The 25,735-nt window shown below is 38.4% G+C and overlaps 2 protein-coding genes across 2 annotated transcripts; one reads left to right on the top strand and one right to left on the bottom strand.

Annotated features, from left to right (window-relative positions):
• Nucleotides 1-660: 660 nt before the first annotated feature.
• Nucleotides 661-3,739, bottom strand: LOC137187616 (prostaglandin E2 receptor EP4 subtype-like). The gene is made up of 2 exons (XM_067596647.1): nt 2,621-3,739; nt 661-1,760 (listed from the first exon to the last, which is right to left on the bottom strand). Exons 1-2 carry the CDS (start codon nt 3,563-3,565, stop codon nt 1,431-1,433), a joined length of 1,275 nt encoding a protein of 424 aa, XP_067452748.1. The 5' UTR covers nt 3,566-3,739; the 3' UTR covers nt 661-1,430.
• Nucleotides 3,694-17,421, top strand: LOC137187618 (putative nuclease HARBI1). The gene is made up of 5 exons (XM_067596650.1): nt 3,694-3,832; nt 6,275-6,524; nt 6,809-6,934; nt 8,423-8,585; nt 16,021-17,421. The coding sequence occupies exon 5, from the start codon at nt 16,080-16,082 to the stop codon at nt 16,680-16,682; it is 603 nt and encodes a 200-aa protein (XP_067452751.1). The 5' UTR covers nt 3,694-3,832; nt 6,275-6,524; nt 6,809-6,934; nt 8,423-8,585; nt 16,021-16,079; the 3' UTR covers nt 16,683-17,421.
• Nucleotides 17,422-25,735: the final 8,314 nt, after the last annotated feature.

Below are 25,735 nucleotides of genomic sequence, written 5' to 3'. Positions count from 1 at the left end.
GAAAAGTCCTCCAGATGGAGCTCAGCCACCGTTCCTTTCCTGCATATGATGAAAGCTATTAGCTACCACTACATTGTTTTCCTACATGGTTGAATCCTCCTGTGGTAAACTAACTTTTTCCAGTGCATGACGTGCAGAGGAAAGTTCAGAAGTATTATGGTACAAGTCGTATTTTATGGCACCTGGTTTCCTGCTACTGCCTGAGTTTCTAATATTCCTCAGTAAAGACCGAACCAAAGACTGTTGATTCTACCAGAAAAATGCTAGAAAGTCACATCTTTTGTCATTATTATTACAGAAAAATCTATTTCTTTGATGATCTCTGCATTTGACTTGAACTGATCTGTTCCAGCACAAATTTTGGCTTCAAGTTCAAAAATATTTCTTTTATGAATTCGAAACAGAAGAATCTGTACACACCAAGAGGAATGTAGAGCAACACTGCAAGAAAAAAGAAGGTTTATCATTACCGTTGTCAGGACCATTTTGGCTGAACCATTTATCATTTTAATTAAATCATTCATTAAAGTAAAATAAAGTAGAACTGGAGTTGGGTTCAGACCAGCTGAGACCACAATATCAGTTCCATCTAAGACTAAAACAGTCAACAAATAGTAGAGATTAGAAAAAAAACAACAATTAGTCTCATGTTATTGCAAACAAGAATCTTTAATCCAAACAAACATTGTGCTTCATCAAGCTCATAAAAGCTCATAAGTGTTTCAAATGCCTCATCAACCATAAAAATCACTCTGGAATAGACTTTTTATGAACAGAGCCATAACTGAGAGCAGCTCACATAAAAAAACAGTTGTGATGATTCTCACCCAGTCATCCAAAATATGTTGAAATGTCCACATGCTCTTTTCTCTTCAGTGAAAACATGACTTTGAGTCACTGGTCAGTTTGAGTGCCGTGTTTGGATGAACTGAGGTGTAGACTTATCTGCAGTAGCTGTATACTATTCCTTTAACATCCAACTGACTAATTCACATATAGAAGGAGTGACTGATCTTGGAGGTGGGGGTTTCGTGAGAGATGGCAAGGAGAGAGGATTAGGAAAAGAGTGAGTTTATATTAGATGAGGAGAGGCTGGATGACAGTCAAAGGCACAAAGTAAAGGCTCAGTCTTGTCTTATTGTTTCTCTTAAGTAAAAACATCAGAGTCTAGTAGCTTTTTCCTCCTCATCAGTCCTCCGTCCCTGCAGGAGCCCTCTTCATAGAGCCTATCAGAGCGGCTCTCCACTTTCATTTAATAAATAATCCCTTTGGAGCTTTTAAGGGTCCTGTCCAGCCGTGGGGCCAAAAACATTGTAGTCCCACTGCCTTCAGCTCTTAAACAGAGTCTGTTTCCCTGCATCAAGCTACTTGCAGCGAGACAAAGCAGCAAACATTCACAGCTGTCATACACGTCCCCAGTCTGCAGTGTTTTAAGTCTGTTGGAGGCTCGCTGTGTCGTGCGATGTGAACTTGACGGTGGCAGGTAGCTGAGTGATGATGTTGGTGTTACGCATGAGCTCAGAGAACACATGGCTGTCCTTAGTGATTTCAGTATAAAACGGATTTCTTGTTGTTGATGTGGAACTACTGCGAGAGCTGCTACCTCGCCTCGACAAACTGAGCAACCGGCGAAACAGGGACTTCCTGAGGAGGATGTAGATCCAGGGGTCGAGGATTGGGTTAACAGAGGCTATCCGGATGGCAGCCAGGTCAGCTTTGGAGTCAACTGTCAGTAAAAACCGGTTGGCAAACACACGGACCTTAAAGACAAAAACAAGCACATCAGATCTTCACACTGGAAATAAGAGATTTAAATCTGTGGTCAGATATCTACAGGCATCTGTCATAGATTTGTCTTTATATTAGAAACATTTAGTCTAATTCCTAAATCTCTTGTGAACAATGGTTAAAAACTACAGTATGAAACTCATAAAATGAAGATTATAAAAAAAAACCTGTCTCCACAAACTATCATAACATTGGAGAAAGCATATGAGATTAAAGTACAGCTAGGTCATAGCTTTAAAATTGATGTAAGGAAGCATTTGATCCCAATTTCTGATTGGCTGAGTTCAGTTCAAGGGGTTTTTGTTTGTTTTGTTTTGAGGTACTTGTACTTTGTTTGAGTATTTCCTTTTTAAGTTATTTTATGTTTCTACTCCATTACATTTCAGGGGCAAATATAACATTTACTTCACTGCATTTAACAACTGTAGCTGGTTACAGATTCAGATTTTACTGAGAAAACATGGAATCAGCTGATAAAATACGATGAATTGTTAAAAGATAAATGAGAAGCAAAAATGAGCTCGCCTGGACCAACTGCTTATACATTCATGTCTCAATAATAATAATCCAAATGTCATGTTTTTGTTTTTCATTTTGCTGATAATTGCCTACTTACTTTTACTTGGATATTTTCTATATTTTCTAGGATTAAGACACCTGCCCAATTTCAGGATATAACAGGTTGTGTTTTTTAGGCTCTTGAAGACAAGCTTCTTGTGGTTCATGTGTTGCAGCTGCATCCGTGTGTAGGAAAAGAAACTGGACTGCATGCAACATAAACGACTAATGTAAACCAATTACTGCGTTATTAAAAACGCTGCACTTGACTCACCACTAGCGGGGCTGAGCAGGCCAGAACCACCGCGGAGGTCATCACCAGCACCGTCATCATCTGCGTCTCCGCGGCGGAGGACAGCGCCCTCCACCGCTCCCGGACGCTGGATCTGGCGACGGGCAGCTGCACGGTCCTCTGCCGCATCAGCAGCAGCGATCCGCACACCGCCAGGTTCAGCACGATGGTGCCCAGGATGAGCAGCACGCTGACGACGCCGTACAGGACGGTGTAGGTTGCGGCCACAGGCTTACCCGAACTCCAGTTGATGAAGCACCAGGTTCTGGACGGCTGCAGCTCGCTCCCTGCCATGCCCATCATCGGGAGGCAGCAGAAGAAGATGTGACTGATATAAATGCATAAAAGAAACTTTTGCGCAAAGCGTCGGTCCACCCCCCACCGCTGGTAGGTGTAGGGGCAGCATATAGCCAGGTACCGCTCGGCAGCCATGGCGCATATGATGCTGAGTCCGGTTAAACCGAAAAACAGCAACAAAAAGGAGTCAAACTCGCAGAGATGTCTGTCAGTCAGCACATTCGGGTTTAGGTAGTTGGCTATGGTGAGCGGGCTGGCCAGACATGTGCCCAGCAGGTCCGTCACTGCCAGACCGCACACCAGAGTGAAGAAAGCTGAAGATTTCCTCTCCTGTCTTGATACTGAAAGAACGATTATCGCAATTATATTCCCAATAGCACCTCCAGCAAACATAAAAATCGGTAAAGCCATTCTGTTCTCAGTGGTACCCTGCGAGGACTGAACCGGCGTCTCGTTTGTGGAAACAGGAACGTGCGTAAAGTTTATGCTTTCCATTGCCAAATACACCCACGGGCTGGCGTTTGTGAGCATTACTTTCTTTGGTCTGTTGTGGACTTCGGAGTTGATTTCGTCTTGAACCTGCTGGAGAGTATGCGTACTTAGTGGAGTAATCTTTTCTGTAAGTATCATCCCTCTGCTTCCCAGTAATCCAGATGTAGTGAACCACAGAGGTCGATACGCACAGCTGAGCTGTGAGGCGGGTTGTCTCTATATACAGTAGTGAACCTCCCAGCAGCCTGGCAGGATGGATGCTCTGAGCGATAGACATACAGGAAAATCGACCCTTTTTTTCTCTTTCGTGCATTTCCGCTCCATGTCTCATCTGTCAGTGTTGGCGTCATCACACCGCTGCGTAATGTTTGTGGTGGCCCGTCAGGAGGTCAAATTCACTGGCTGGTGAGTAAAGATAGAAGACAAATAGAAGATGCTTCAGCAGACTTCTCACCCAGTTATTAGACGGTTTGTGGCAAATGAAATACTAATAGCAACTCAGCTCACTAGACTTTTGAGCCTTGATGGAGACTTTCTCTAATAAGGAACTAACTAACTAATAGCTTTATTAATTCATATTTTACTGAAGCTTTATTGATCAGTAAAAGGCCATTAATAAGGACAAGTGTTTCCCAGGTCAGAAAATCTAACTTTCTGAAAAATGACTGCAGAGGATCTGGACCAAAATCCATTTATTACAACCCAAAAGTTGTTCCTATTAATGGTCTACAACTGATATATAACACATGAATAAATTATTTATTAGCCATTAATAAAGGATACCTCTTTAAAAAGTGGTAACAAAACTAATCCAATTATAATGAATAAAGTGAACTGTACGTAATTATTTATTGCAAAATGTACACTTTCATCATGCTATAAACAAGGTTTATTACTGTATATTTTTGGAGATGAAAGTCTTTCATTCAACAACTGTGTTACTCTACTCGTTGTAAGGTGCTGTGTTGTTGGTGCTTGTGAATCTTACAACACTTGTGGTTTCATTGAGCCAGTACGGATTAGGGGGGGAATTTTGTTTCTTGCTCAAAGAAATTTCATTGATGTGGATTCTTGCTGTCAAAGCCTCAGAAGTAGATATTTATTTACACCTCCTCTTCCTCCACAGCTGAGTTCATGCAGTTTTTAATCAATTCTAAAGTTTGTGATCAATTATTCTTTTCAGCGATGCACAAAACTCAGTTGAAGTTGTCCAATAAGTAACTGAATGGTTTGTTTTAATCCCTGAAAATCATCAATAAGTATAATATAATAAATATATTATAATAGTATGTAAGTATAGTATAATAAATATCACTGTTTACAAACCAATAGCACTGACCCAACAGGACTGTCATTTTAATATATTTGAACAAACTGGCAAGGAGGGAGTCCATGCAAGAGTATTCTTAAGACAAATTTAATTTATTATAACTAAAGCCAGTACAAAGCAAACAATAAGGTTTTTAGAACAAGGTGTAAAACCAAAAAGAAGCAGATGCAGATTGGATGTCAGCAGGAGGAAGGAAGGGAAAGAGTGACCACATGGACCAGCTTTTATAGCCTGGCAGGCACAGTTGGATTAAATCACCCGACAACTCTCCACTGTCAGCTTATTGCCAGGGCGGCCTCCCAGACAGTGGGAGGGGTGTAACAATACATATTTAAAATAGACGTGTAACAAGCTAATTGTTAAGACACATGCATCAAATTGAGCATGTGTGTTTGAATTGGATAAAGTGAATCAAATCAAGGAATCTAATAGGTCTCTCTTTTCTTGTGAGTGTCTCTTAAAACTGCAAACCGTCACATCATCTGTGGCAGTTACCAGGAATATGAGTCTCATATTTCACATGTAGTTTAAAGGTCTAGTGTGCAGGATTAGTGACATCTGGTGGTGAGGTTGCAGATTGCAACCAACTGAATCCTCATCTCCTCACCCTCCCCTTCTAAGTGTGTAGAAGAACCTTGGGTGGCCGTGAAACTCATGAAAAACACGAAAAGCCCTCTCTAGAGCCAGTGTTTGGTTTGTCAGTTCTGAGCTACTGTAGAGACATGGAGGTGCAACACAGGCGGGCTCTGTGGAAGAGGACCTGCTCTCTATGTAGATATAAAGGGCTCATTCTAAAGTAACAAAAACATAATGATTCTTCGTTTCAGGTGATTATACACTAATTAAAACATAATTATCATTATTATTTTCCATTTCTGCCAAGTCCGCTTCACTAGATGTCAGCAATGTTGGCACATAAAACTGGAATAAAAACAGCATGGACTGCAGCTAAAACTCCAAATCTAAAATAAATGAACAAGGAGTTTGCTCAGAAGTTTTTCATTACCTGTTTTTGAAAATTCAAGTCTCCCTGTTTAGCATTTATAAGCAGTAAACAAACATTTAACAAATGGTTTACAACACACTATATAATGTAGTTATAAGCAGATAAAAGGACATTATGTATAATATTTGCCTGCAATTATAATTTCTCTTATGAGATATTATATTTTATGTTATTAGAACTGTGTTTTACTATATTGTTGTATTTAATATTTGTATTCTGCTTACAAATATTAAATATGATAGGTTAATGGTGTCTGCAGATAACAAATGCTGGAAAAAAGAGATATAACACAGCAGTCTTCAAATGTGTTGTGGGCGATATTTTCCCATTGACAAACGCCTGTGTCCAAAGTGCAGCAGAAAGCTTTGTTCCAAACAGAGATGACTGTAAATGGTTGTGAGGAACAACAGAGAGCTGATGGACAGCAAGAACACACGGGACGTCAGTGCACTTAGTCTGCTCCGACTCTCGAGCCATCACACATTAATTACAGCGTGACTTATGTTTACAGTGAGGAGCTGCGGCGAGGGGTCTCTGTCTGCAGCCGACCTTAAAAGACAAAACACAACACCTCTCCGAGAGGTAAACCGCTGCTCGTCTCTGCTGTGGGGAGCTGGCAGACTCTAAAAACAACAAACCACTTAAGTGATGCCAAGGCTCGGAAAGTCCAATCCCGACTGGAATGTCCTCAAGTCCACAGTGAATCATGGGATGTACAAGCCATCCTTGCATGGTTTATAGTTTTCTTTAATGTCGTAAAGGTATTTTATGTATTGCAACTGCACTTAAAATGTTTCATCTCAATCTGAGATCTCTGCAGTGGGCTAGAGCTACAAAAGTGTACGTAGATTTTACTGTATGACTAAGCTGCAAAACAGAACGTTTCTAATTATACCACTAAAAAGGTCATTATAAAGGTATTTGTCTGTCTATAAAGCTATCTCTTACGCTTGACAAATGAGCCAACTATTCTCAAAACAATGAAAACACTAAGGACATATTTATTTTATCTGGTTTCATATAACATCATTTCATTTACTTCCAGGAAAATACTGAATCTTGAGTGATTGCTTCAGCTCTACTCCCACTTTGGTGACGTCAAACAAAAATATACTGAGGGTACACTGCAATCCATTGCTAAAGACGCTCAGTCATGTGACCAGGGCTGCAGGTAAAGATGCTTTTCATTATCTAGTAGTTGTTTAGTCTGAAAAATGTCAGAAGGTAGTGCGGAATTTCCATCAGAGTTTCCCACAGCCCATGGTGACTTCAAATGGTCTGTTTTGTCCAATCAGCAATCCAAGATCCAAAGGTATTAAAAGGCCACCTGCGGTCAGAATTCAGCAGCTTTGGCTTGTTTTGGTCTCTAATCCAGGATCCCATTTGGCCACATTTTTACCAAATTGCAACATGAGATCATTTCCTTTCGCAATAATTTTTAACACATTTAACTATATGTTACATGTACTGACTGTGCTCCTTTCAGTCGAACATCTCAAAATGGATTTAAAGTGATTTAAAATAAAGAAAAGTTGGAACCAGCAAATGGTTGGTCTTTTTTTGCTTGATAAATTATCTAAACACCATATGGTGTTTTTTGTGAAAAGGCTACTTCCCTCCCATTTCACTGTTCCCTAACGTTAATAGCAGAGCTGGAAAGTGACTAAGTACATTTACTTAAGTACTACACTTAAGTGTAATTTTGATGTACTTGTACTTTACTTGAGTATTTCACACTCCACCACATTTCAGAGGGAAATATTGTACTTTCTACTCCACTACATTTATTCGACAGCTTTAGTTACTTTTCAGATGAACATTTGACACATTATTAAAGATGAAACCAGTGGTTTCCAACCTTTTTGGCTTTTGACGTCTTACTAAAAGCAGTGTGTAGTCGGGGTCCCATTTCAGATGTCTATGAGTTGTTCACAGCTCCACCAAATAGTGATTTTTCCATCTAAACTTCTCACATGGTTTCATTTCAAAAGATGTTCAATGATTCAATATTTCACAAAAAAAAAACAAAGATTAGAGTAAAAATCCAAAAACTGAAAACAGATTTGTATATCAGAACTTTGTTCACAAATGGAGACAAGATGTGTGTTAGATATCAACAATACAGAACAAAACAGAGATCAGAAACCTTCAGTCGCTGCAGAATAACAGAAATACAACTATACAACTATTACCCCATGGCTGCAGAGAAGAAACAATGTTTAAAAATACATAAACATATAAAATATCACTAAGCTATTATCACATTCTCCCTGGTAAAATACTCTCAGGCATTTCAAAACACACAAAACAAAAACAAAACTTGTGACCACAGTAGCATGAAAATAAATTCCTCCATGACCACACTGACGGACCATCTATCAATTAAACACTGTAATGATTGTGTTGCCCAAAAGAATAGTTGATGATTTGCGCACGTCAAACAGGCTAGAAATTGACATACAGGTCAGCGTTACAATCCTCTTATGTGGTTTTTGTTCTGTTTAGCAGCAGTCGCAGTTGTGTGACTCAGAATGTGAGAACGGAAGTCCAATCACAACTGAGTTATTTCAGACATGTTTGGCTTCATTAACCAAATCGTAGAAACAAAATGGAAATAAATAAATCCCATAAGATATTTTTTGTTTTTTTCCACACACAGATTGTTGGGTTTTTTCGGAGTGAAAGGAGTGAAAGGAGTAAAAGGAACTAAGGGACTTTTGAGACGAGGGAAATAGAACTCTGCCCTTTCCGGGATGTGAGTCAAGATGATGTGATCAAAATAACGAGGAAATCCAAAATCCAGTGGGGAGTTACACAAGCTGGTAAGTCAGAGGTTAGTAACAGCTATAAAAGAGCCCACTCAACTATATATATATATATATATATATAGTTGTGTTTTTTATATATATACACACACACACATATGAGCATAGGATTCATGTTTAAGGGCAGATTTCTACAGTGCAGATTATTTAATTATTTTCTAAAAGTTCAAATCTCTCACCACATATGATCTTATCAAGGCAATACCATGAAAAGTGTAGGACGACAAACTGAAGAGCAACTCATAGCAACCATGTATGAACTAATGTACCAGTGCAAGTCGATTTCCTGCAGACAGGAGGTCAGTTTGTCTCCTGAGGCTAAATGTAAAATTATTACTGTAAGACTGATTCCCACAGCATTTTTTAATGTGAGCCAATATATTTAGCAGATTACTGATATGAGAGTAGATTGTAAGGAGAAATAGTTATTATTAAAGGGAAAATGTTGTAATAAATTATTTCAATTAGATATATTAAAATGTATTTTTGTGGTAATCAAAAGTGCAGCTAGTGCATAAAGAAAAACACAAAAACAGTCAAATTCTTTCCTTGGGTGTTAATGATAGTTGGAAAAAATAAAAAATATGAAGGCTGAAACCAATTTCCTTAATTATCCTCTAAATCATCTGTGTGGGACTGAGTTTAACTTTCATCTACATCCTGCAGATTAGCTTTGGTTCAGATGAACCTCTGCATGTTTTTAGCCCCATCTGTGACCTCAGCACTCTGTACATTACTTCAGTCACATGGCAGTCCCTATAAACGCTTAAATAAGAAAGTCTTTTTTCTCTTCTTCTCTTTTGTGTGGTGTAAAAGATAGTTTATGATGTATTTTATGTTTCGTATTAAACTGAGGAAAATCTGAAACAAAACTCTGAATAGTTTTCTTCATGATTTCACGGATGTCAACTGTCTGCCCAGAGTGTTTGCCCAGGGCTGAACCAATGTTTACAACAACCAACTGAGTCACAGATTAATATAAGGAGTGTTGCAGTCACAAATGATGTGTTTTCACAAAGCCATCAGGTTCACTTTTTTAAAAAAAAGGTTCTCTATAGATTTAGTATTGCACTCCTGTGGCATTGCCAGTGCAACCAATGCAGCAGAGCCAGAGATACTGTGTTTTTTATTCAGTTCAGTCCAGACTTCACACAGCTTCCTCTGGAGCCACAAAAATATTTGATACAACTGTTTTCACTCACCCAAGACCTGTTATCACATTTTGATGTGTAAACTCAGTGGAGTGCTCCTAACATGCAACTGTTTTAAATAGTTTAGTGGAGCCCATTCTAAACTGCAGCTAAGCCAAGTTATAGTCAGATAGATATAGTCACAGCGAACCATTAACCTCTAGTACAATGTGCTGCAATATTTCATCTCATTTTGCAGCATAAACAAACAATAACATGCCTAAATATTACTGATGAGTTGTTTTGGACAAAAACAACTATGACATGTAGCTACACTACCATCATCCAATCTTTAATTAAAGGAAGAATACACAGCACATCATCAGCTGATAATTAAGGGTGGACCAACTACTGTATTTTACTTTACTTGTGGTACATATAATGTTTTTATTCTAGGAACAAGTACTGGCCGAGTGTGAGGAGTTCATTCTTCTCCAGTCAGGTTTAACATTTAGCTAACTGGAGAAAAAACTGACTGACTGCAGCCCAGGTTTAATTTAATTGATCAATCAGATAAAGTTATGATTCAGAGCAGGTCATGTTAAAGATTTTTAAAGTCTGGGTACTAGTCCCTCGAGGTGTATGGATTACCAGAAAGTAGACGAAGGGGAAGATGCTCAAATATCTTGTCTTCCTGTAACATGCAGGAATTATGTCAAACAGGTCATTTAAATTTGACGTTAGGGGATTTAGCCTTCGCTCTTATCCTTACCGTATTCTCTTACCCTTCACATACGAGAATAATTTGCAATTTCTTTGCAATTCATGCTCCGAGCTGCGTGGAAGTTAGAAAGGAGCTTTCATTTTTTTAAAAAACAGCATGAGATTAGAGAGCGATGTAGGGGAAGAGGGTCACTGAGAACGAGAAGCAGCAACATTTCTCAAAAGTGTGATATTTCAGGTTCCAGATTCAGCTGAAACGAGAGCAGACTTCCCCTTTTTTTTTACAAACAGTGCCAAGAAATTCACACTCGAGGGATACAGCATTGTTTGTTTTGGTGCTCCATGCATATACATCAGTACCCTGACAGGCCTTGACTAATTGCGTCAAATTCTTTGGAGTACCATTAATATTTGAGAATTGATAACAGACTCAGCGTGTTTGTTGCTGCAATAAAACATAAACAGCACTCCAATTTGGCTGCCGAGTTTTCACCCTCTGGTAAACTGAACAACTTTTAAACTGATGACTTCACAAATTTTCAAAAATGAATCATGTATTTCTTCACAGTTACATCTGTTTATTGCAGCTGGAATTTGAGGATAATGTGTGACCTATTTAAACCAGTTCACAGTGACCTACAGGGATCTCAAGGAAACTCCTTTTATCATGTTTCACTCTCACTACATGACAGTTTTAAGACTCTCTGGCGAACAAGTGCATCAATACCAAGGAAACTCTTAAATGCTCTTAATTACCTTTGTTGTGTTAACGGCAGTGTGAGTTATGGATAAGGCCATAAACCAGTATGATGTGAATGAATTTATAAATTATTAGAGCTTCAGAATTTCCCTATTTAAAGCTGGAGTGCAGGACTTTGGTCTCCCCCGTCTGGCAGTGAGAGTAATTACAAAAACACTGTCAACACATGCTTACAACATAGGCTCCACTGTAGCCTACTGTGTCGCTACTGGTTATAAAACCATGCATGAATAAATTGTTTTGAGTGTCACACAACCCTTGTGAAATGACTCATTTCACTATCAGAATTTGATCTATTCAGTCCGATAACATTTGGAACGTCTGAAGAGCCGCACAATTAAATTCTTTTATCCCCATTCAAGTTAACAGAGAGCTAACTGGAAGTTAGCCAGCTCAAGTCTCTAGTCGATCGCTCTGCCCATAGAGCATGCACAGTATGCATTCATCCAGCCAGCGTGGAAATGTGAAACCCGACTGTCTGACAGTCATAGGTTTAATAAGCATTGTGCAAACTCATTTGGCAAAGGCTTGAATTTAATGGATGTTCACATGAGTGCAAGAGCTCCATCTACACATGGACTTCCATCAAAAGTGAATTATTTGTTCTATCATAGCCTTTTTATTTTTACTACTGGTGCAAAAAAGATTTTACTCTGCCACCTTGTTTCTGCTTTTTGATTGTGTACAATTAAACAGCACAGGAAAGAGATGCTCGTTGTTCCAAACATCAACACTTGTTCCAGCTTCCCACGGTTGTATATGTATTGATGTATTGATGTATTGAGCTGTGGTTCAGGAGGTAGAGCAGGTCGTCCACTAATCAGTAGTTCGGCAGTTCGATTCCCAGCTCCTCCAGTTCACATGTCGATGTGTCCTTGGGCAAGATACTTAACCCCAAATTGCTCCTGATGGCTGTGCCATCAGTGTATGAATGTGTGTGAATGGTTAGTTTCCTCTGATGGGCAGGTTGGGACCTTGCATGGTAGCCCCTGTACCCATTCAGTGTATGAATGTGTGTGAATGTGATTCGTAGTGTACAAGTGCTTTGAGTGGTCGGAAGACTAGAAAGGCGCTATACAAGTACAGTCCATTTATATGTCTTATTTTCTCCAAAATAATCAAAGGTATGGCAGTTTTATTTAATGTGCACTTATTTCTCTGTAGGGATGGAGGACAGAGGACAGGATGAAGGACTGTTACTGACCGATGTCTAAACTTTCTTCTTTCTTTCTTTCTAAACTTCACCCAGTATTGTGATGTCTTGAATATTATTTATTTTATTGACCTTTTATATTTGTTTCCAGTGAGATATTATTGAGTTGATATAGCGTCTTTGCTGTTGTAACATTACTGTTGCTGCTCTAGAAACAATTAGTTATATTTAAAATATAAATAAATTCTAATCCTGTTCCTGTCATGGTTCTGTCATTGAATCTAGATACTCTTGTGAGTCTGTCTTTGAATTCCTTGGTTGCCATTATCCTCCAGATGCCATCAGACTTTTTCTGTTTTGTGAATATTGGACTGTTTGGGAGAGGGCTTATTTTGAGTTGGACTTCTTGAACTATCCGATGTATATTGCTTTGGTTGCCTTTTGGTCATGTGGTTTTGCTCATTGATATGCTGGGTTGTACTAGGAGTGTTGTGTTTTCTGGGTATTTTCTGTTGCTCTGTGTTTCCCTGTGTGTTCCTTCACTCCTCCTGTGTTCATGTGCTCCTCCTCTCACCTGCCCTGCATCGCCCTACTCTGTGTCTTCTCCACACCTGCCCTGTATCAGTCTCGTCAGCCCTGCCCTGCTCCCTGTGTTTCCCTGCTTTGTCAGATATGTTGTCTGGAATAAAGAGTATTCTTGAGTACCTGCTGCCTCCAGTGCTCTGTATTTATATCCACCTCCTGCTACTTCCATGACAGTTCTGAATTTATTCTTTTTTTAAAAAAATATATATATTATATTTTAAAAAGCAATTATTTATTAATGAAAAAGAACTGATAAGGAGTATCGACAGGAGTAGTGATTGTCAGTGTGCAGTCATGTATGTTAATATGAAAGTGACAAGAATTTTAACTTTTTTCTTTTAATGCCTGATGTAGATTGTCGTAGATAAAGATAATAAGTACAGATATTTGTGTTTTTATTATATAGTTGGATAGTTAAAATAAGTAGACCTACAAGTTTTTTGTTAAGTAGTAAGGAGAGAAATAAGACCCTTTCATCATTAGTAGCATACTTTTTGAAGCTAAAATGTTTTATTTTATATTTTTCATGCATAAATAGGTTATAGGGAGGGATATCGGAGGGATAAAAATCATGAATGCACCAAATTGTTGCAGTATCAGAATCAGAATCAAGTCTGTTCTCTCTAAGTGGATCTTCAAAGAATTTGACTGCAGCTGCCAGAGCCTCTCGGGGAACTTGTGGAAATGCATGAGAACAAACAAACGATTCTGTAGCCCTCTAGAGCTGCAAGGGGAGAAGCCTGTGATCATATCACACTTTTAAGAAATTTTGTCTCTCTGCCTTTTCTGGGCCCTTCTCCCCTACGTGGCTCTCTAATCTCACGCTGTTCTACGTAGCTCATATTTCTTTCAGCTTCTTTATGAGCCACAGATATTTCATTTTGTTTGATGAAAGCAAGTTTTGTAAAGTAAGCTCTTTGACCATATAAAGGTATTCATAGAGGAATTGCAAATTATTCTCATATGTGATAAGACAATAAGGTAAAGATAAGAGCAAAGGCTCTCACTGTGGTGGTTTGGCTGCATTTCCCAAAGATGATATGTAAACAAACACTGGGGGCGGTACTGTGATTTCATTTTTCCAGTGGATTTCTGTTGAAGCCATCTGAGTTATTGTAACATGGTCAGGGCCATTTCCCTTCTCAACTGCCTTTCAGCTGACGTTTGACACAGTGATCATTCAGGAAATAGGCATTATCATATATCTAATGACCTGGAACTTTACTTGAACTAATAGATTGTATATAATCTAGCAACCCCATCAGGCTGTCATACACAGAAAACAAAATTACTGGATCTTTACCACTACAGAGATTACACATTGGCCATTTTGGGACTTTTCCTACTCAGCTTGTCAGGCTCTACATGATCAAACCTCAACTGAGGTGTTTTTGCACCACGGTAAAACTGAAATTTCACTTTGCATTTACTTCCTGTCACAAATTCATCTCACCTTGTTTACTTTGAATCCAAACAGAAATTTGACCTTCATAACAGAGACTCTCTAGCCTGATTCCAGACCCCTGAATCTCTCTCAATATTAAAAATTAAATGAATAAAGAAATGAAAACAAAATGGTAATTCAATCTGATTATAAGGCAATATCACGCCAACGTGACAGAGAGTGTGAGTTTGACATCTCATTTTGATTGATTGTATTCCCATTTGTATAACTGTATACTCTACTTTACATATTTTCAGATTCAAATATTGTATTTTCAAAATTTTCTTAAAAAGGTGTATCGTCAATTTGCAGGATGCTATATTTGTTCCTCCTGCTTTTCACTACAGCATGCAAGTCAGTGTCATGTGACCACTTTTAGACTGACTGCAGCATCAACTTCACTTCATCAATCTCACTGTTGGATGATATGTTCATGCTCACGATGGCTGCTGATAAGAATTAGGTCATCACTTTCAGAGGCATCCTGTGATAACATGGTGTGTTGGTCAAGAGGATATTTTGACTAGTCAGTGGTGTGCGATGAGTCACCGAAGTCGTTCAAATTCTCTGGGGACCATTTGTCACAGTTTGTTACAAAGTGTTTGACCAACAAACGGGGCCAATGTTTGAATCTTTAAAACCTCCCTAAAATGTAGTCAAAACAAATTAAATTAAGAGAAAAAACTCTACGACTCAAGTGGAAAGCTAGTTTTGTGCACAAACAGGACAGTTCTGTCACCAAGCTGCACTTTATGTTATCACAGATAGAACTTTTTCATATAGCCCTTTTCCTCACTCTCACTCTGTTTTGTCCTTCCTTTAAGGAAAAAATGGCCCCAAAAATTCACAAAAAAAGGACTTGACTGTGCCAAGAGGAAGAACGTAACAACTATTTTAGGAGTCTTTATCTTTGTACAAATATGAACTATTCCTGCATTTTGTTTTGAATTTAAACAAGACTTGCTTCAGGGGGACACAACCATGTGTCCACAGCATTGACTGTACTCTGACTATCCTGCCTGTAAATTTAAACTTTAAATGGCACCTATGTTAGTCTTGCTGAGTCATATTTAGGAATTTGGCTTGACAGCAGACTTTCATTCAAGATTCATATTCAACATTTTACTCAAAATTTAAAAAACAAACTGGGCTTCTTGTATAGAATCAAATGATGCCTGTCTTCTTCCATTCGTAAAGCTATTGTGCAGCCAACCTTCATGTCCTTGACTATGGAGATATCCTGTATTGTCATGCTGCCCCACCAACACTTCAGCAGAAACGCTGTGTATCACAGTGTATTGTGCTTTATCACAAATGACGAATTTTGTACTCATCATTGTTCTCTGTATCACATAGTTGGTTGGGCTTCCTTACAGTCAAGAGGAAAAAACCATTGTAATTGTATTTTTTTGTTTTGCCATTAATTAGAGCAAATGGAGAAGCTTCAGTGCCACTGTGTGATGTATCTCAGGCTGAGAGAGGACCCTAAAAGAGGAGGCTAACCCTAACCCAACCCTAACCCTAACACTAACCCTAACCATTTACAGCTAATGTCATTTAACTTTGACAATATAATTTCATATTTAAATAACCCTAACCTTACTTTATTATTAAAAAAATGTCTTGTCATTAATCAGAATGAGTGCTGGACAGGTTTTTTAACCAGCAGGACACACGGTCTGATTTTCAGCTGAGCATGGTAGCAATGCTGCTGGGCCTTCTCATCCTGGAACAGAGACACAGATGGGATGCCACAATTGAGAGCCTGGTGTTTCTCTTCTGGCTGGCAAGTGGGGCATCATACAAGGTGGTCTCCAGAGTGTTTGGAATACCTTGTTCCACTGTCTACCGCATCGTCCATAGAGTCACTGAGGAGGTGGTGGCCATTCACCACATGGTCATCCACCTCCTGAAGACCCAGGAAGACCTGGAAGCAGTATCCCGTGGGTTTGCAGGGCTAGCAAGACACAGAGCCTTCATGAAAGCGGCTGGAGGAATCAATGGCTGTCATGTCCACATAAAGCTCCTGAGTGGCCCTGATGGTCAGTGCTACAGGAACAGGAAATTGTGCCCTTTAATCATCCTGCAGGCTGTTTGTGATCATCAGGGCCACTTCCATGACACCTACGTGGACTGGCCTGGGTCAGTCGATGACACAAGAGTGCTCTGCCACATCCTACTGTACAGGAGTTCACTCTATCATCTTCCAGGGCACTTGATCCTCACAGATGGATGGTACCCATGCCTCCAACACCCACTCCCCCTCATTCCCTACAAGAGGCCAGTACAAGGTGGTTGAGCCCAGCGCTTCAACGCTCCAATATAGACCATGCTTTTAGGATGATGAAGACCAGGTTCCAGGCCATCTTCCTGCAAGTACTGGAGTTGCACCACACCTTTGTATAAGTAATCACTCAACAGGATTTTTTAGAATACAGAACAAGAGTAAATCAAACAGGATGAATTATTTTTTCAGGAGGCATGATTTCTTTTGTTCCCATTTTTCCCCATTTCAGGTCATAACAGCATGCACCCTCCTCCATAACATCAGCAATGGGGCTGGTGCCATTGTGGCTCTAAAGGATGAACCTGAGGAGGATATGGCAGAGGATGAGGGGGAGAATGGTTTGGAGACAGTTCCTGGTGTGACCAGCTGTCTGCAGAGGTGTTTTCCCTCAAAGAGGTACCACGACTATTTTTAACAGGCAAGTAAAAGAACTGTAAAGCACAGCTGTAGAGTACAGCTGAGGCTGCAATGTCATTTGTTTTTTAAGGTATTCAGTCATAAACCAACATATTGATGAATAATGGATTTAGAAGTCAGGGGATCACCAATTTTACATTTGATCTGATTTATTTTTAATATTGTGTCATGCATTTACAAATGCCCAGCCTCTATGGCTTTACATGACATCATTAAACAAAAAAGATCCTGCATCCCATATGATTTACAATACCACTATTAAACAAAGAAACCATCCTGTCTTTTTTCCAGGCTTCAGAAACTAAATTTGCCATCTTAAAGACACTAAAATTAAACATCCCTTCCATCTTTCTTCATCAGTGCTCTACAATATTCTTGAATTTCAATCATACGTTTCGCTTAATATTGGTGATCTTAAATTCTCATAAGAGGGACTGTACAAAAGAAAATGTAATTCATTCTCAACGTCTCCCAGTTCACACAGCTCACACAACCTGTCCTCCTCCTACATGTCTTTAAACCTGCCAACTTCTGGAGCCACTGGGAGGGTACCTGCTCTCAACTGGGCGACTAATGATCTTTGACTTCTTGATGAATGTGATTTAACATAAGGTTCAGTACCATAGGAGTGCTTAATTTAAATATGTAATTTTGGTTTTAACAGAATATCTTTTAACCATTTTTCTTTACTTAGTGAGTAGCTGCATCCTAATTGTATCAATGTTGCACCTTAGATTATTTCTATAGATATATTGTAGCCCACGTACCTTCATATTGAGCTCTGTAGTCCATTGTGCTATTTACTCCAAAAACAAACTTTTTTAGTTATCTTGTCGTCTTCAATATCAACCAAACGATTCCACAGTTTTATCATTTTCCATTTTCATTTCACTGATTCAGGTATTACCAATTTCTTCTTGAACAGCCAAGAGACGAAAAAAACTGTATACACCGAGAAAACATCTTATGGCTCTGTTCTTAATGGGACATGAATATCTGTTTCATAGCAATCCATCTGATAGTTGTTGAGATATTTCACTTCAAATCAAAAACCTGTTAACCTCATAGCGGCACTAGTTGAAAAGTCAGGGGATTACCAAAGTTAGTACGATTCATCCTCTGAGAACCATGAATGTCTGTGCAAAATTTAAAGACAACCCATCCAATAGTTGTTGAAATATTTCAGTCTTTACCAAATGGACCAACCTATACCATCCATTACCTTCCGTAGAGTCACACAGACAGCATGACAAAAATAATAAACATACATGTATTTGCTCTGCTAAATCTCAGTCACAGTGAATCGTTTTAATGTCCTGTACGCAGATCATTTTAATCACACCAGCACCCTGCTCTGTTTTACACACACTTCTCTCATCCATCTAGATAACAGATGCAGGGTGCTGATGCGTGTTTGTGTTTTCGTCCACAGAAAAGAATTAACTCTGACAGTGGAAACTCAACAGTTATTATTTTGAAGATAATAAAAAGTCTATTACGTGAGAAGACATGGTGTTACAGATTCCTATTGGCTTTGTGTACATTTGCTACTGTAGTGTGAATGTAAACTGCACAAAGTTAAACAAACGCTCCTACAGTGTTTGTACATTGTTCCCATTAGCAACTAATGATTCAAGGAATTAGGCAATGCTTTTATTCACAGTAAGCAGGCAGTGCCAGCGTCAAATACACTTTGATAGTACGTGGTTTTAAAGGGCCCTCAGCCTGCAACCTTACTGGAGTTCAAATACTGTGCTGTGGTCAGCATAAATTTAATCAAGGCCAAAAGAAAGAGTGCTGTCAAATCCAGATACGATATCTGGTCCCTCCATTAGACACAGTACCTCTGACATCACTAATCAGACATCAGTGCTGAGACCCTGAATTTTTTAAAATATACTTCGGCCAAATGGAGGCACTAAAAGTTTGATATATTGTCTTTTTTGCCACTGCACATCTGATTTACGGGAAACTTGAGAGAATGGCATCTTTGCTCTGTTTTTAACATTTTAGTTAAATTATAACAGTTCTGAATTTTACTGCCCGCAGTATAAGTATGTTTTTACTGTATTTTTGCAAGTCTTGGAATATTGTATTTCATTCCCCAATCCTTAAGTTGTACCAGCTGTAACTGTCATCAGGTTACAAAAAAATGTCTAGAATATAAAAACAGTAAATGGTTCCTTGTTTTTCTTCTTTTTCTGCTGCATGAAACTAAAAAACATGAGGCAATTATTTTCTACTTATTAACCGCATCATTTGTGCAGACTGATATTTTGTTTGAAAAGGTGACAGTAAATCAAACCACATGTAAACCAGCCTCTTATGTTCTATAATATCAAGATACTGTAGCTTGGTAGGACTGAAACAATTAGCCAACTAATCGATTAGCTGATTGACAAAATATGAATTGATGACTATTTGAATAACTGATTCATCATTTTAGGAAAAATGCCAAATTTTAAAAATGTTGAAAATGTGAGGATTTGCTGCTTTTCTCAATTTTATACAATATAATTTATCAGTTTATATACTTTTATATAATTGTTTATTTAAAAATTAGGGGTCAGATAAAACAAGCAATTTGGGGACATGACCTTCAGCTCTGGGAAATTGTAATGGCCATTTTTCACTTTTTTGGACATTTTATACACTATTGATTAGATTATAGATTATCGACTATATTATAGTTTTATTTACAATGAAAAAAAGGATTAGCTGCATCTCTGAGACTACCGTTTATAAGGGAGGAATATACAAATGTTTCTTTCCTACAGCAAATGATTGGTGCCAGGTATAAAAACTCACTCTCTGTCTCGTACTGTATTTTGGACACTACTACGAAGTTTCTCCACTGTTAGTCTCAGTTTCAGGCTGAGAAATTAATAATTTATCTTACTAAAATCATTTGAAATTTGTTAGATTCATCACCTTGAAGGGCCAGTTTAGTCCCACATGCCGCTCTATACAGTATAACGTCTCCCCATGTAAGGCTTTGTTTATGGCTGTGTGAGGACACAGTTTGGCACTCAGCCACTCCGTTGCACTACAGGCCAACTTCTTCCACTGTGGTATTTTTACACATGAAAATGATAATAACTCAGAGTCTGTTAGCTCTTTGTTCATGTCATGTAACTGCAACTATAACCAGAGGCTAAAATATATTCCTATTAAATCACATTCAGGTAACTCTCACAGTAAATGTCTCTGTGGAATTAGCACAGGGACAAATAAAATATACAGCAAATACATGAACATAACAGCAACAGCAAAAGCCATTAAATTCCAAAATTCAGACCTACAAAGCCAGACTTCTTGTTCAGTTTGATTAAATAACATTTTTTAGTGTTAAACTGTTTCATCTGCTCAAGAGGTCATGTTGTTTCCACAACACACAGGAGAACATGTAATCCATCAGTTTAAGTTTGAGCATGAAACACGCCACAGCACTAGATTTGCTGTTCTTCTTCATAGGATGTTGGATGTGGGAAACACTTGACCGCATTTAGTAATCTTAGTGAGACTCAGTCGGCTCAACATGCTGGCAAGCAGCTAATGTACTTGATGTCATCATTTACGTGTTCACATGGGCGTAAGAGGAATTGAAAATGTGGGTGGGACAATCCAACAGGGCATCTGGGGGTCCTTCATCACAAATATTTAACAGAGTACAAGTCATTTCCTGCATTCCGGTGCCTATTAACAGGTGGTTTGATACTTTTATCTGGCAATGCTAGCGTGAGAAAAATTATGGGTACATTTTTTAATTTTATCCAGAGGAAGTGGTTGGCCACAGATCACATATTTGAAGATATTAAAAAGCTAAAAGTACAGATATTGACTCAATGAGTAATTCAGAGCAGTCTTTAATAACAACCACTCATTGTTTATTTAAACTTGAAGAGCTCTTTATGCTTGCGTGCAACTGCAAGTTCTGTTTAATGAATTTTTTTAATGTTATCAAATTTATGAGTAATATGGATAGGACAACCGTAGTCTAAGTGCTCCTAAGTGCCCCATTCATCCTCTGATCATTTCCAGTACCATGAAGCGACCACCCGGAACTGAGGCCTGTGTCTTAAAGCTAGATTATGTTGTTAGCCCGTTATCTCGTTGGCTTGTTTACACACATTTTTTCATGCGTAATACTGCTACTGAGAAGCACTCCACATAAATATTTAGGGAAACATTTCATGACAAAAGGCATCAATATAACAACCATCTGCCACCTTTCATGAAAAGCGATAGTCTTGAAATCGTAAGTGGCAAAGGTTTGAGAAGTGTGTGTGTGAGCAAATCCATCAAGTTAGCTGAATAACATCATAAAAGCTTTGTGGCACAGGCCCCTGATATATACTTTTTTTGGCTAAGAACACATATTTGCTAACATTTCAAATAGCAAATAACTTAAAATCCAACACATAGGACCCAAAAATCTCATGAAATATTGAAATGAATGCGACACATTTAATCACCAACAATGGCTTACAGGGGTTGATGCTTTTTGCTGTTTTTTTATTTAATAAATTTCATAACCTCAAACAATTATCAGGTGCCCAGTTGTATCAACTAATGTAATTATGGCACTGCAATAATGTTTACTTCACTTGTTCCTTCTTTACCTCTTCATTTCATCCCTTTCTTTCTCTCCTTCTCTTTTAGTCTCATTTGCCATCTTGCTCTCCTCTTTCCTGTCCCGTTTCCCTTCTTCCTACCTAACATTAGCATGTATATGTGTACACGTGCTATGTGATAATCTGCCTCAATGCAAAGTAGCAGTGAAAACGTGGTATGATGGTATAATGATCTGGGTATTCTCTCAATAAGCAAGCAGAATAGCTTTGATAATGAAGCGCTGACACAGTGGATAGACCGATGCACTGATTTTCGACATAGTAAAAACATGGTAAAAGTGGTGGGGGGTCTACACTAATAATTTAAAAAAGTAACTGCAATGCTTGTGTGTTTAGCTGACATCCCAAAGTAACTGCGACATGCAACATGACGCAGGAATCAAGTTGAAAAAATCAGCTGGTGTGTGCAAAAACAAATTTGAGGATTTCGATGAAATGAAAATTGCACAAAACAGTTGAGTCAGGGCAACCGTGTCTGTTTGTGGGTGCGATACATGGCTATTAGATCTTAAAGTGGTTGGTTTTGTGTTGCTTTTCCAAGGATCGGATGTCTAAGTAACACATTGCTGAGTGTCGATAGAATAGGAATAAAATGGTAATCTTTTTACAAAACAAAAAATTTCCCATTATAAGCATTACATCTACCACAAAATCAATCTTAAGGTATTTGCATATAAAATATGTTATAATATATTTAACAAAAGGTTTAAAGTTATGTTTATGTGGGAAATTAAACAACTTAAGTCTGACCAAAATTTGGCTGTAAGGCTGCAATTAAAAAAAAGTGTGAGTGTTTAATTTTATTTTCTACAAAAAGTTGATTTAATATCGACTTTAGCAAAACATGGAACAAAAACATTTGTGGGGTTTATGTTACGTAGGATTTTTGTGTATCCCTAGTCTTATTGGGTATACAGAATTAATATGGTAATGACCCGTCACTTATTCAATTCAGTTATTATTCTCTCATTGTTTATCATTTCTAAAAGTCCTTGCCGATGTCCCCCCAGGGGGGAAATGGTGGTTACTGCTACCGCGAGTACCTGGAACTGGATTTAGTACCACCTACTGAAGGGTAACAAAATGTAGCTCCAGGAACTTGTCTCCAAAGCAGGCAGAGGACAGTAGAAACAAAAGCATTACCCAGGACGATGGGTTCTAGTTCAGGTACAAGTAGGTAAGTTCCTGTAGTGGAAAAGGCCTATTATATGTTTAAGTTTGACATCTTTCAAAGGCTTCTATGATTTCTCCCACAGAAATGTATCCCAGGCAGCATTAAGAAGCACCATTTAAACCTTCATGTTGTGAATCAATAAAATTAGATTTTTTGAATTTATTTTCAGAGACGCTTTTTTGATTTCTTGATCTGCGAGGCAGCGTGTACATCTGAGTTGCAACTATATGTGTTTTCCACTTTCCTGTCTTATTTATTCTCTAAACAGTTTTGGGTCTGTCAAGGCTGTAGCTCATGAATTATAGTTAGTAGTTCGATCCTTTGCTCCTAGTGTCCACAAGACACAGATGAATGAGTGTTCAGAAAAAATGCCAGTATTATTTTGAACGAGAGTGCCTGCTAAGTGAATGTAATGTACTGCATTCAATAAAACTGTACTGAAAATGTTAATGAACTCTAAGGATGGCTTATCTTCCAATGAGGTTTATATCAAGCTCAGTGGAGTCATGGAGGAAACTGGCTCCAAACTCAAAGCGACCAACACACAACAATCAGGGTGATGGCTACTGCCAAAGCTCTGCTATGTGTGTTTGTGCGTGTGTGTCTGTGAGACATATTTCACTGTCACTGTTGGGAAATGTGACTAACATTTATCCCACTCTTGTTGTTCTTGTTAAAAGGAAACTTGAAACCCCCTCAAGCTGTGATGACATTAATCTACATGATCTTTTCCTGTCTGTGATGTTTTCTGCAGGTTGGTTGGTGAAACTGATTCAATCTGGTGTTTCATGTCCTCAGGTTACTAAAGTCTCAGCCTTTCTGCCAGCTGATCTAAGTATTCTGGCTTTGCATATTATTTTAATTCTGAAAGAATCTTTCTCATTTAGAGGAGATTTTTTTGGAAAGCCGTGGCTAATCTGACATAAAACTCTTCCTGTTTCTGGGGGTTTTGAGCAAATTAGCTTCGCTTCCTGAGAAAATGTGTCTACTTCTTTGCTAACCTAAATATTTTAAATGATCTGGGACATAAATATTTGGGACATAAATATTTATTCAAGCGCATTGCTTACATTTTGATCTCTTTCACCAAGTGGCTGGATTTCGTAACTAACTAACTATACATGTCATATAAATAAAGTGAAGTAGGAGTATACAGTTGCATAAAACAGAAAAACTTTAGTAAAGGTTTTGATTGTGAAGAATGTTCCATGCTTGGTACGAGGGGCTAAAAGTCAAGATAGTTCAGTTGTGACTCTAGGACACAAATGTCTGATGACAATTCTTTTGATATCTTTGTCTTTATTCAACAGCACAAAGTGCAGAGAGACAGGAAACAGGAAACGGTGTAGGAGGAGGGGCATGAAATGTGACAAAGGTCTGTGGCTGGAATTGAACTGCAGACTTTATAGTGAGTTACCGGTGCACCCGAAAACCTTTCCTTGTTGAGTGAGACCTCTCTATCTACAAGATGGATTTGCACAAAATTTTCCAGACATTCATGATTCCTAGAAAATATATTCTAATGACTTTGGTGAGGTTAAAGGATGTGTTCACAATTTTTCAAGTCTGTCTTAAAACAATAGTCAGGTGACCAAATGAACATTAAGATTTTTCTTGCCACAATCATTCCTCCTGTTCATACTGACCATTAGAAGATCCCTTTATAATGCTCTTACAATGTAAGTGATGGGGGCCAAAATCCACAGTCCTCCTTCTGTGTAAAAATGTATTTAAAAGTTTATCTGAAGCTGATATGAAGCTTCGGTCGTCCAAATGAGTCAAATCAAGTCAATATCAACGTTACAGCCTTTTTAGTGCCAAAGTCCCTCTTTTTGTTACTATATTTCCAACACGGCTCAACAGGGAAACACTGTCGGATGATGCTAAAAAGACTATAAATGTAGTAGATATCCACTTGATATGACTGACTCAGACTGCTGACACCTCTTTTTTAAAGATTTTTGGCATTTTGCCTTTATTTGAGAGTCAGAGTAGAGAGGCAGGAAACAAGGGAGGAGAGAGAAGGTGTGACGTGCAACAAGGGTCCCCCGGCCGGGAATCAGGCCATGGACATTGCAGTTATATGGTATCATTATCATTAGGCCACCTGGGACGCTTAAATGCATTTCTTCATAAAATGACACAGTGTGGGTTTTGGCCCCATCATTTACACTAAAAGCATGTGGGAAGGGGATCTATTAATAGCCGGTATGAACAGGAGGAATGATTACAGCGAGGAAAACCTCTTTCAGTGTTCATGTGGACACCTGAGTGTTGTTTTAGGACAGACTTGAAAAATTGTGAATCTGTCTTTTAATATTTGTGGTTTTAAGTGAAATGTCTCAACAACTATTGGATGGATTGTTAAGATATTTGGTTCAGACACTCATGTTTTCCATAGGATAAATCGTAATAACCTTGGTGATCCCTTCACTTTTCCTTTCGTGTCATCATCAGGTCAAAATTTAAGTTTGTCCAATACTTGGTAAACAACAATGGTAAACATTATATTATACCTGCTTAACATCAGCATGTTAGCATTTTGCTCAAAGCCTAAGTATAGCCTCATGGAGCCGCTAGCATGGCTGAAGGCTGAGTCCCCCAACTTAATAGAAATGCAGTACTACCCTGTGACTAACAATTGTATTTAATGTGATATTCATGAGGCATTACATAACATCATAAGTGATTTCTGTAGCAAGATGTTCTTTTTCTCTCTGATTGCCTTATAAACATTATTCATCAAAATTCTGTTATCTAAAGATTTAATTGTTTTAGTTTTCGTTAAAATGCTCCTTTCAGCATTTGTTCTGGTTCCTCCTTCCTGGTTTTCATAGAGA

The sequence above is a fragment of the Thunnus thynnus genome, chromosome 8 (genome assembly GCF_963924715.1).
Source record: "Thunnus thynnus chromosome 8, fThuThy2.1, whole genome shotgun sequence".
Taxonomy (NCBI): Eukaryota; Metazoa; Chordata; class Actinopteri; order Scombriformes; family Scombridae; genus Thunnus; species Thunnus thynnus.
Note: the sequence above shows the minus strand (reverse complement) of the source record. Positions and strands in the feature narration are given on the sequence as shown.

Excerpts from the sequence above, each read along its gene's own strand:
- LOC137187616 (XM_067596647.1), bottom strand. The coding sequence starts at position 3,565 with ATGATACTTACAGAAAAGATTACTCCACTAAGTACGCATACTCTCCAG. Across the intron at positions 1,761-2,620 it reads CCTGCTCAGCCCCGCTAGTG|GTCCGTGTGTTTGCCAACCG; the intron begins GTGAGTCAAGTG and ends TTTGTCTTTAAG.
- LOC137187618 (XM_067596650.1), top strand. The coding sequence starts at position 16,080 with ATGGTAGCAATGCTGCTGGGCCTTCTCATCCTGGAACAGAGACACAGA.